Source organism: Atractosteus spatula, chromosome 7 (assembly GCF_055471065.1).
Source record: "Atractosteus spatula isolate fAtrSpa1 chromosome 7, fAtrSpa1.hap1, whole genome shotgun sequence".
Lineage (NCBI taxonomy): Eukaryota > Metazoa > Chordata > Actinopteri > Semionotiformes > Lepisosteidae > Atractosteus > Atractosteus spatula.
In genome coordinates, this window is record NC_142712.1 from 46735097 (window position 1) to 46746326 (window position 11230).

General features: G+C 39.1%; 2 protein-coding genes across 5 annotated transcripts in view; one reads left to right on the forward strand and one right to left on the reverse strand.

Annotated features, from left to right (window-relative positions):
* Positions 1–2384, forward strand: part of fbn1 (fibrillin 1) — a 75101-nt gene extending 72717 nt beyond the window's left edge. For both annotated transcript variants that reach the window (XM_088920986.1, XM_088920987.1), the window contains 2 exons: positions 503–662; positions 1072–2384. In XM_088920986.1, coding sequence (XP_088777112.1) covers positions 503–662; positions 1072–1452 — 541 coding nt within the window. In that variant the 3' untranslated portion in view covers positions 1453–2384. The remainder of the gene's footprint in view (positions 1–502; positions 663–1071) is intronic.
* Positions 2385–7423: 5039 nt separating this feature from the next.
* dut (deoxyuridine triphosphatase) lies at positions 7424–10605 on the reverse strand. Of its 3 annotated transcripts, XM_088921392.1 has the most exons (8): positions 10546–10605; positions 9840–9926; positions 9196–9349; positions 8826–8917; positions 8559–8603; positions 8179–8253; positions 7850–7920; positions 7424–7769 (listed from the first exon to the last, which is right to left on the reverse strand). In XM_088921392.1, the coding sequence occupies exons 2-8, from the start codon at positions 9868–9870 to the stop codon at positions 7713–7715; spliced, it is 525 nt and encodes a 174-aa protein (XP_088777518.1). In that variant the 5' UTR covers positions 9871–9926; positions 10546–10605; the 3' UTR covers positions 7424–7712. The 3 variants fall into 3 exon arrangements, with proteins under 3 accessions (XP_088777518.1, XP_088777517.1, XP_088777519.1); XM_088921391.1 differs by lacking the exon at positions 10546–10605 and having other exon boundaries at positions 9840–10528; XM_088921393.1 differs by lacking the exon at positions 10546–10605 and having other exon boundaries at positions 9196–9374; positions 9840–10528.
* Between the last annotated feature and the right edge of the window lie 625 nt (positions 10606–11230).

An 11230-nucleotide genomic window follows, 5' to 3' on the forward strand; every position in this document is an offset into this window, starting at 1 on the left:
TTCTTCCTTCTCCTCATTGAGTTGATCGAGTGTCGTTCCCTTCCACTCCACTGAGCAATTTTGTTACCTATCAAATTCTTCATTTTGTAGAGGATACATACAGTATCCTGTACTGGTGTAGTGGTTATGTTAAAACATGTGCCATGGTGTATTAGAACTCCTGCACACTTTATCAACCACAGGTGAAGAAGGGTAAAGAGACCTCTAGTGCAGGAATACTCGAATGATTTATTGAACCGATTTAGCAACAGTTGGGGTTTAGTGGGTGGCACCAGAGCAAATCTGCTCCTTTGCTGAGTCAGACATCCGACATAAGCTTGCTTAAATGATGAAAGTCCATTAGAAACTATATTTTCTGACATTGGTTTACAAGCTTGAAAAATGTTAGTCATTTTTTCTAAATGGCTAAATGTTGCTAGGTTTTGTCAGTGCAGTCCTGTGGCCATTATGTGAGCGCTGTGTTTATGTGATGTGTTTTTGATGTGTTGCTTCCTGGCATCAGGCACTGTGTATCAGGAGTGGGATTTGGACAGGGGCTGCCGATAGGGGGAGACACTGATGACAACTCCCTCTCGCCTGAGGCTTGCTACGAGTGCAAGATCAACGGATACCCCAAGAAAGGCAGGAGACGTAGAAGCGCCAATGGAATAGGAGACGAAGAGGTAACATCTTTCAGCCCTGAGAGACGCACAAAGTGACAGCACACATTAACAACTATTAAACGTGTTAATCAGCGTAATAAACATGTCCCTCTTCTAGATTGATCAGTGATCACACACAACTCTCTGGTAACACTCTGGCTGTGTTGAATGGGAAAACAAGGAGCTCATCTGACCTTCAGTGCTAGTTCTGACTGAGCTGTGCTTGAATTGCAGAATGATACCATCTTCATAAATTCTTATTTCTAATCATAATGATACACATATAAAGATGGGCAGTAAATTTCCTTACCGGTGCTTGAGTGCATTTTCCTGCAGAGTGAGCACATTGCTGTAGAGTGACAGCATTTCAAAAAGTGTAAATGTGTTATATTACTATTTTAATAACAAAGATTAACTGTGAATTTTACAGAATGAACAAGAAGCAATGAGCCTTGACAGTGTGGATACTGAAGACACCCTTGCTTTCAGCTTCAACATCACAGATCTGAGCAACAAAGATCATATCCTGGAGTTTGTTCCTGCGCTCAGCACCCTTAACAACCACATCCGCTATGTCATTGACTTTGGAAACGATGAGGGCTTCTTCAAAATCAACCAGAAGAATGGAATAAGCTACCTTCGTTTAACCAAGAAGCAACAGCTTCCTGGAGCCTACTTTTTACAAATCAGCAGTGTCCCACTGTACAAAAAGAAAGAACTGGCTCACCTGGAAGACAAGTATGACAAAGACTACCTCACAGGGGAGCTGGGAGACACATTAAAAATGAAGGTGCAAATTATTCTCCATTAACTGCACAAGAAGACTAAGTGAAACCGCAGACGCCAAAGAAAAGGAATGGACTGCTTTGTCGATTCCCAAGCAGATTCTACATATCACTGATACAATCTCTTATTCTTATTTTCAAAAGTATGAAAAAGCACTGCTCAATGTTAAGAAAAGGCATGGGAGGCCAATTCTTCCCCCCAAATCAACCACTTCCTCAGGCTTTTGTATAAATAAAGCTCATCTTCTCAATAAGGGTTTTGTATGCTGATATGTTGAATCTTACAAACAATAACTGGGGACACATAAGAGGCAAGGAGGCACTAATGCTGAGACTTCATCATTCAGCAGAAGTTGAAGATTATGTTCTGGCTTGAAGGACTTTTTTCTTAACCATGCTTCTCCAATTGTTTTTGTTTTTTCAACTGAATAGATCAGCAGTTTATTATATTAACTGGTGCTAGTTACAAGACATCATAGATTTATGAATGCACTGTAATATTTTACAAACTCGGTAACCAAAATGCAATTTCTACTCAGTCTAAAGATTTCAAGTTACTTTGCAACCAACCAAAGTTAAGCTCAATAGCTTTTTTTCAGTTATACCTATACAACATGTAAATTAAGTGTGTGTATACTGTAATCATGCTACTTTTTTAATCATGGAAGCATTTGTTAACTAGATTTTTAAGCCCTGTATGGAAGGGTTTTGTAATGGTGCTTATAAAGACCAACTACTTCTTTTTAATTGTACACACCGTTCTGATGATGCAATATCTGTGACTTCATAACAGTGCACTGAGGCCAGTAAGGCCACTCATGTTCTCCAAAATCATACAACAACCAGTGCTCTCATCCCAGATAACGTTAATGGCATCATCTTCAGTACCAGTGTCTGTTCACACCAATGAGGTTTTAGTTTAAGTAAATTCACAATAAAAAAAACATATTTTTGGTTTAAATTGGGTTGCATATCTATTTTCTCCCCCATTTCTTGAACCATAGCTGCAGACTTTTTTGGAGAACATCAGAAAGGCCTCAAATGAGAGGAAGCCATTCGGCCCCTTGATCTCATGTGATTGTTTTGCTATAGTCGCTTAGTCTCAGTACTTGCTGTACCTGGAGCACACCTCCAAAGGGCGCTAATATGACACATGATCCCATTTTTACAGACTCAGAAATGCCACAATGAAGATAGCTATTGAGTGGGCATCAGCTGAAATTCAATGTCATTTTCAGTCTAAAGCTAAAGAGAAGTTTGAATGACACTGAAAACGTGTGACTAAACCCCACCCCAACCTTTACTAAATTAAGAATCATCACACGGCTGTGGTTTATAGTGGCTATCCCAGGGCAATAACTCCAATTTAATTTGTGTCTGTTTTCATAAGTGGCCACCATTCAGACTTTCCCATCCATATCTCTCTCGGACGTTGTCTGCTTCTCTAACTCTGATTGAGAACCCTGAAGCAGTCAGTGAACTATGGCTTCACAAATCATTCTGTAGAGCTGTTTTAAATTCTGTACCACTATATATTTTCATATATACTGATAGTTTATCAGTGTGCTGATATACTGATGATAACTTCAGCACTTCTGACATGTCAACTTCTGAGTGCACTGAGAAATGGCAGAATGTTGCTCACTTAAGCAGTGGCTGACTTCTCGAGTAAGACAGCCAGGTGGAGGCCCTCACAGTGTCCATTTTAACAATGCTTTGGGAGGTGAAGCACGATGTCGAGAGCTTATTTATTTACTTATTTTCAAGAAGTTATTTACTCTCCTCTGATTCCTTCAACCATGTCAGAGGAGGTGACTTCCCAAAGATGAGTCTGCACATATATTTCTTATCAGCTCTTTGTAAATGTGCTCCTTAGGCTTTTGTACACCCTAGGAGAAAACTGAGTTGTTGAAGAATCTACTGATCACCCCAGGACTGTGTGAGAGCTTCCATTTTTCTCTCCAGTGAAACCAGTGGATCAGGAGAGGCGAAACAAGGTAAGAAATTAATCTTATTTGAAAACAAATGTTTTTTTGTTGTACCTCACATTGCATTTACATTTTTTTTCAATGGAAAATCCTGGATCTTAAATTATCTACTGGGTGGTATAACTGAGCCATAAATGGGAGATATGGCTTGTCACAGAGTAGCTGAGTAATTTCTATTAGTTAAAGATCCACGAATCACAGAGTGATTTTCATTATGGTGTATGTAACCATCAAGGCTGACCTACATAGCAGTGCTGGTTATTAGCAGTCCAAGACAAAGACAGGAGAGTTATTGTTAAAGCTGCACATGGCTTCAATTTTAAAATCTTTTGTCTGAATAAGGTTTGGCATTGACAAAAATATCTGTTCCTTTTTGGAATGCCTTGTAATAGATCTTCACAAAGTGGCCTTAAAGCTTTAAGTTCAGTTTAAATGATGTCACAGAAAATTAACTTTGAATGCCTTGAGATTTGAACATACTGTGGGATTTTAATTTTAAGACTGAATTTAATTTGTTGTGATCTTTTGAAAGGCAAAGGATGAAGGGCAAAGATCAGGGCAAAGTTGATCAATACCACCTAACTTCACATTAACCTACTGTATATTGTTCTAATACTGGAGATCCAACACAGACCAAAATAGATTTAATCTACGGTATGGGGCAGATTTAATTTATCCTTGTTCATTAAATAAATTAGACAAACCTAAAACTGATTTTGAGTACCCAGACATTTAAATGCAATTAAGCAAACATTTGTAATTCTCACAAAACAAATTATCCGCAGTTTTCTTATTTCCAGATGAATTGTGTTAAATATTGTAGTGTCAAACAAATGACAAAGTTCAGGTGTCTGTGAAGCAGAAGTCCCTTTATTCATATGCATATGGAAGTCCGGCTTGCAACCACCAGACTTAAAAAATAAGTAGCTGAAGATGGTCCTTTATACCTTAAAACACAAAAAGTTACTATGGCATATTCTAAACAAATGATAAAACAGCAACACCTGCCAATTAATTATATCTAAGTTGCAGACTAGACAACAGTTAGTTCTTTTCATATTCTGGGCGTACAGCCAGCTTACCAAATACATGCCCTTATCTTACTGATCAAGGACAGGCAGCATCTTTATATATATTTGAGCATAAAGCCTATGTCAAGCCACTAGACTGCATAGTTTGCAAAAACATACAAAAACAAGAAAATGATATTATTATCTCACTTCCTGGGCATCTCTCTTATCTCTTCATTCTTCAATATCCTCCCAGATTTGGCTACATTAATCATTAAAAATGGGTATAACTGCACATATATGCTTAAAAAAACTCAATTGAGTTTTACATCTGTTGGAATTTTCTTGTAACAGATATCAAGTGCAGGCTCCTCTAAAAGTAAATTTGCAATGCTTGCTTCCATGTGCATATCCTTATACCTCAACCATAACTAGGAACAACACAGTGTTTGTTATTCTGAATTCTGCTGTAGTAATATGAAATGTAGAAAAGCTTCATTGCAGCAGCTGCACTGACATTGTTCTGAAAATGAAAATACAGGAGTCATATTTCTTGTGAGCTGAAATGTCTTTGACTAAAATCAGATTTCATGTGGAGGTCATCTCGTCGTCTTCAGCATCTGCTTCTCTGATCGTGTTATGTGATCAACATTACTTGCTGTGGCTGTCTCCTGTAATATAATGCACACCTGACATTCAGTCGATACTAGGCATTTATTTCTTCATATGCTTTGAGAGTCATAACCATTACAGCTGCCCTCCTTGTCATGGTCATAAAATATAACCCACTTTAGAATTCTATCTGCAACAGCAGTGTTTCAATACAGGTTACATACACATGAGATTTATTATGGCCTGGTAGTTTTATTCATATTCAGACTATTAAGAACTGGATGACTTTTTAAAATTAAAATCCACATTGGCAGCAAACAGCAACTGAATATCCTTCTAATATACTAAGCATCAAAATAACCCTGTCACTTAAAAATACAACAAACTCACAAAGTTGTTTTCTGGAAAGTAAGATTGTTTTTAGTATTGGGCGCACTATTTTATCTACGTAAGACTGGACACGTAGGGCATTCTCTTGATCCGACCACCACACTGGACCTCCCCATAGATTGTTTTATTATACACAATTAATGCACATCTCTGTGCCACATTCACAGGTGTCCATAGGCTGATCGACACAAAACCTTGCCTCATCAGTAGAGGACTTACTGTAGCTGTACAGTTGGCAGTTGGCAGGTTTTTCTCCAGCACACCATTAACACAGAAAAGCGAGGCAGATTGGTTCCCGAGTATTTCCTTCTTGCTTTCCACAAGGCTCGACCCTCAACAGGTTGAATGACCCCATCACCTGTTCCCTGTCGAGTTTCTCACTAATGAGGTCATTTGGTGGTTGTGCAACTAAGTCACTTGCATATATTGTGGTCAGTCACGAATGATGTCAAAAACATTTATTTTGTACCAAACTCTCTATATTATTTCTAAAAAACACTGTGTAGTTTTGTTTTATTAATTTTGAAGTGCAAGAAATGTTACACAATTCTTAAGTTTCTAAACACTTGGCATTGTTACATGCAGGTTTTCAGGAAATGCATGTAATTTTGTCTTTTAATACTGTTAAATGTAATATTTTTGTTTTCAGAAACAACCCATACTCAATCAAAAGCAAGCTCTGAAACCAAGTATTAGCACCACACCGTGGAGTAAAACTTTTTACACTGATGAGAGAAATTCAGAATTGTGGTTATCCAAATTCTCTGAAGTACCTGAGAAAATACATCTCTGTGTTCTTAAGGTGTTAACACACCAGATACCTTACCCAGGTGACCCAGCTGAAGCTCAACTGCTGGTTTTCCCAGCACTCTCAGCTCCAGCCTGACGTTGTTTGTCATCTCCAAAACCAACGTATTCTACATCAGATTTTTCTTATGCTGTACTTTTGATTTGCGGTTACATAGTGGGGGTGTGGTTAGCATTGCTGGCTTGCAGCACTGGGGTCCTAGGTTCAATTCTGGACCTGCTATCTGCATGGAGTTCCCATGTTCTCTTTGTGTTCATGTGGGTTTCCTCCCACAGTCCCAAGACAAGGTGGCTTCTGAGAAAATTGGCCCTGAAGTGAGTGTGTGCGTCCCTGTAGGGGCCCTATGATGAACTGGTACCCTGCCTTGTCCCAGTGGCTGGTCAGGATAGGCTCCAGCTCCCCTGTAACCCTGAATTGAAGTGGTTAGTAATTGGATGGATGCACTTGAATGTTAATTGATGTTAATTCAAGAATGTTCATGGAAAGAGACTCCAAAAAGTAGGGGATCACAACAGGACCAATTATCCTACACACTTACCTTCACTAAACTGCATGTGCAAGGAAGTTCAGCCCTTACTATTACTGTAGCAAGGAGCTTTTCCAGATCTCAATTAAACTGGAATAAATACTGCTTCATTTTATTATTGATTGTGGGAAAGAGCTGGGCATACACAAGAGCTCCTCACAAAAGTTAAATACTTCCCACTTCAAAAACTCAGATAGGGCTTTCTTTTCGAATTGTGTAGATTTGTATCAAATTATCGACACTCCATTTTAATTGTGCTGTACCCTGCTGGGCCAAGACCATTATTTGGAAGTAGAATAAATATCACACCACAGAACACAATGTTCTGCCAGCTTATCATCAGTACTGTGGGCTAATGAGTACTCCTTTAACAGTCACAGCTTTCTTTGAAAATACACCCTGTGATGTTAAGGAGCAAAGCCTGTAGCAGTCTTGAGCCTTCACTGTGCCATTTTTCTGATGTCCGCAAGGATTATCTTCATTTACACTGTATCGAAATGAAAACAAATGGCTAGTGTGCACAGAAATAAAACGCTTCATCATTTGTCACTTGTGCAAAATTCTCCAGGTCATGAAGGGGACGTCTAAACATCTAAAATACAATACCAAACAAAGTAAAATATTAAATACAAAACTTTCTTTATTTGGAAAATTCACTTCCATTTAAAACTGAACTAGTGCTTTGCAAGAACAAGACAACAAAAACTTCATGAAATATGAAGCAAGAACACAACACTGTCATTCTTCAACACATCTTTTCAGACACCGATATACAGCAAGTATAAGCTTGTCCATCTTTGAGGGTTTAAATCCGGCAGCTTTCACAAGCACTTTTCAATTAGCAACTCAGACCCAAGAACCAGTGATAGGACTTCTAAACTGAAAATTGGAGGAGTCTGCTACCCACAAGGCTTTAAACTTGCCTACACCAGGAAAAAAAAAACACTCAGTTTTAATTGCGTCCAGTTGACCCAAAACCATCTGCTCCACGTTCCGTCTCGTCTAGAGTCTGAAATGGAAATGTTACATTTATTAACCAAAGAATACAAGACCCAATACTATATTATAACAATCAAAATGACTAGTTACCTCATGCTGCTCAATATCTGGGTAGCAGATCCTCTCACAGATCAGCTGTGCAACACGATCGCCTTTTTTTACTAAAGAAAAGGGTGGTAAACATTCTGCATTATTATCCCAGCTTTTTGATGGTCAGCTTTTATGCAAGGTATACATGAGATGCACCCTGTTCAGATCTGACAGCAAGTTGCTGAATGTGCCTCTCTACTACATAAGACCAGTAGAGAGACAAATTGACTCCCTATTAGATAAAACTATTTAGGATGAAGGATAAATTAAGATATTTTAAAAGCTAACAATTTTATTACAACATTAATTGAAAACACAACGGATCTTACCTTCAAAGGTTTCTTTGCTGAAGTTGAAAAGCACAACCCCAACGTTTCCTCTATAATCTTCGTCCACTACGCCCGCTGTTGGGAGAATTGTGAATAGCTTGTCAAGCACTGCGGGGACAGTGACAGTGAAGAAACAACACCAGCAGGTGGCGCTAACTGAAATCCATTTCAACAAGCATGAAAGACCTTCACCATGCAGATTGTACAATTTCTAAAACACCTATGCAGGATAAGGTTAAAGATTTAAGGAAACCGAAGTTAAGCGTCGTATGTTTTCCTCACTTCACAAAACATGCAAACAAAATATTGCGAAACCGCATAAGAAATACCTTGATCGTGCAGCCAAACGTGCTTTTTAGTAAAAAAACAACAACAATTACCTCCAACATCTATGAAGTGCTTTGCAGCCAACCCGGACCTTGGAGCTAAAAGAGAAAAAAACGGGTAAAAGCTAGGAAAAGAATATCAGAACTAAGATGCGGGAAAGGGTTCTCGTTCATAAGTAAAAAATAGCACGTCACCTGAAAGTGGAGCTAAGCGCACAAAAACGGCAGGGATATTTATTTATTTCTGTTACAAGACGAGGCTTCAAACGGGCCCGCTATAGCTGCCCTGTTAATGCCTGGGCTTGGGGGAACACAACTCACCCACTCTGCCGTAGCAGCCCGGAGGAACAGCGATCTGAATGTCCGTCTTCACCACCGTCTTCTCCAGCGGGGGAATGGAGTAATCGTACGCGCTGGAAACGGAAGAATGAGATGTGACACCACCCCGGGAATTTTCTTTGAGGTGCTCAAAGATTTTTTTTTTTTTTGCACAGTATAGTGAAGATCTTTTTTTATTCCCTAGTCCTTTTCTAGTCATTGCAAGACGGATGAGTAGTAATAAAATAAAAGCACTTTTCGGGGCACGGTCTCACGCGGGCTTGATAGAAAAGCTGAATCCCTGCAACCTTAAAAACAAGAGGATATCAAGGAAGAGGCAGATCAATACGCGTCCATAAAAAAAGATACACACCTATAAAGATCATATCCCGCAGCCTTCGAAGATCCTTTTGTTGGGGTAGTAGCGTTTTCTGAAAGCTTGGCAAATTTCAGCACCACTTTAATTTCAGGGATCGTGTTCGTCCTCTGTCGCTTGGCCGGAGAGCTGGCCGTAACAGCTTCAGTAACTTCCGAGCAAGGCATTTTTGTTTTCAAAAGAGAAAACGATAAAAAAAATCAAATGGAGGATATAGTATATAAAAACAGCTGCAAATAAGTGTCCCTGATTACAGAACAAAAATGCAAGTGTCCTTAAAGTTTTAGTCACTTACACAATGTAAACTCAACTCTGCAATACTGTAGCAGAAAAACTACACCGCCGCACTCCCGCCAAAGTTTTTAAACAACGGACTCCCGCCAATAGGCGAGTTTCAGCTGACGTCACGCCCAGCCGCTTCCGGGGGTACGTGGACAACAAGGCGAGAACGTCAAGTTTTTTTTGGGGTGGGGTTTAACCAAGTAAGCGAAACGGCGAAAGAGAATTAAATAATATTCTTTTGTGAGCTCGATTAAAATGCAGAAAAGTTAAAGACCTGTGTAACAGACTGGTGCACTAGTCCAGGCGTACAGCGCTTTGTTCTTATTCTGTCTGCGCACAAGAAGTTAAACACAAGATACCTGCAGTTCCCTCCAGCCTTGAGATAGGCATTCGTCCGTAGTGAGGTTTTATCTGTCCTTTGTACAAAAACGATGCCGTCCTGGAAGCTTCAAGACACGAAAAGCTATTTATACAAGAACGGAAAAAGCTTGTCGAAGAAAGACGAGCCATTTTGCTCGCACTGATGGAGAGCTAGTTGAATGCTGGGTATTTGAAATGGCTGATTCAAGCGAGGCAGAGGTGCTCCGTTTCCAATATATACTGAGTTTTTCTTTTGAAAAATGTGTAAATGAGACGCGTCATTTTTTAAAAAAAATCTTTACGAATGTTTTGTGCTTTTATTATGTGTCCCCTTATTGTTTTTAAAATATTGAACAGACAGCTATCTTGGCTGCACACATAAGTCCTCTGTTGTTCCAGATATATCCGACTAGCGGTTAAACAAGAAATGCAGTTTTCACATTTTCAGCCTCGATTTGAATACACCAACAAATAACACTTTAATAGCTCATAAGGTTATTTAAAATGGTTTATGACTAGAAAATAACAGTTACTTGATTAACATTACGTAACATCTCGAAATTACATTGATTCCGTGTGGGGAGGTGGGCTGACTTCACCCAAATATTGTAGCAGGTAACAGATTTACTTATTATTCCCTTCTAAGAGATACTGTAACAGTGTATAGGTCCCATAAACAGATATCAACTGTAAGTAAAATGCTACCTGTTATAATCGATTTCCTGATATCACAGTGCGTTGTTTTACCCCGTCAGCCGATTAACATGGTCAGAACAGAAAAGTCCTGTTCAGTGAGGTTACTTGCATAATATAGACACAAAATACTGTACCCATGTGACTCAGGAACAAGAATGTGTATGGGCGAAGACCGTCTTTCACGCGTTATCCAAGTTCAGTGGATACAGTAGAGGCACCCCTCACATCCAGCGCCTGGAGCTTGTGCAGTGAGCGCAAAGCGCCAGGATACCTGTGCGATGTCCACCGAGACATGACGTATAGTTGGAACATCCGATCAATTAAACATCTTTAAATAGCCGTGCATTCAGATAATGAAAGGTCAATCTTCAAATGTTTTCTGTATTTTTATATCGTAATATATTTTATAGTGATGGGTATTACTGGGACTTGCTTCAGAATGTTTTTTTCCAACAAAGTACCTAGGAAAACCAATAATACTCAGATTCAAGAATAACTCAACAATTGCTCAATAAAAATGGATAATAATCGGAAGCAGTATGTGAAGTTAAATGGTTTAGTATTTTATTTTAACAGCAAATAAAAGAGTACAGCGCTGCAGAAGAATCTTTGAAACTTTATTTCCCGGGAAAAACTAATATGGAACGAGAACCATATGCTTAGGATTTATTAAACTTGCCATTCATTTCAACGA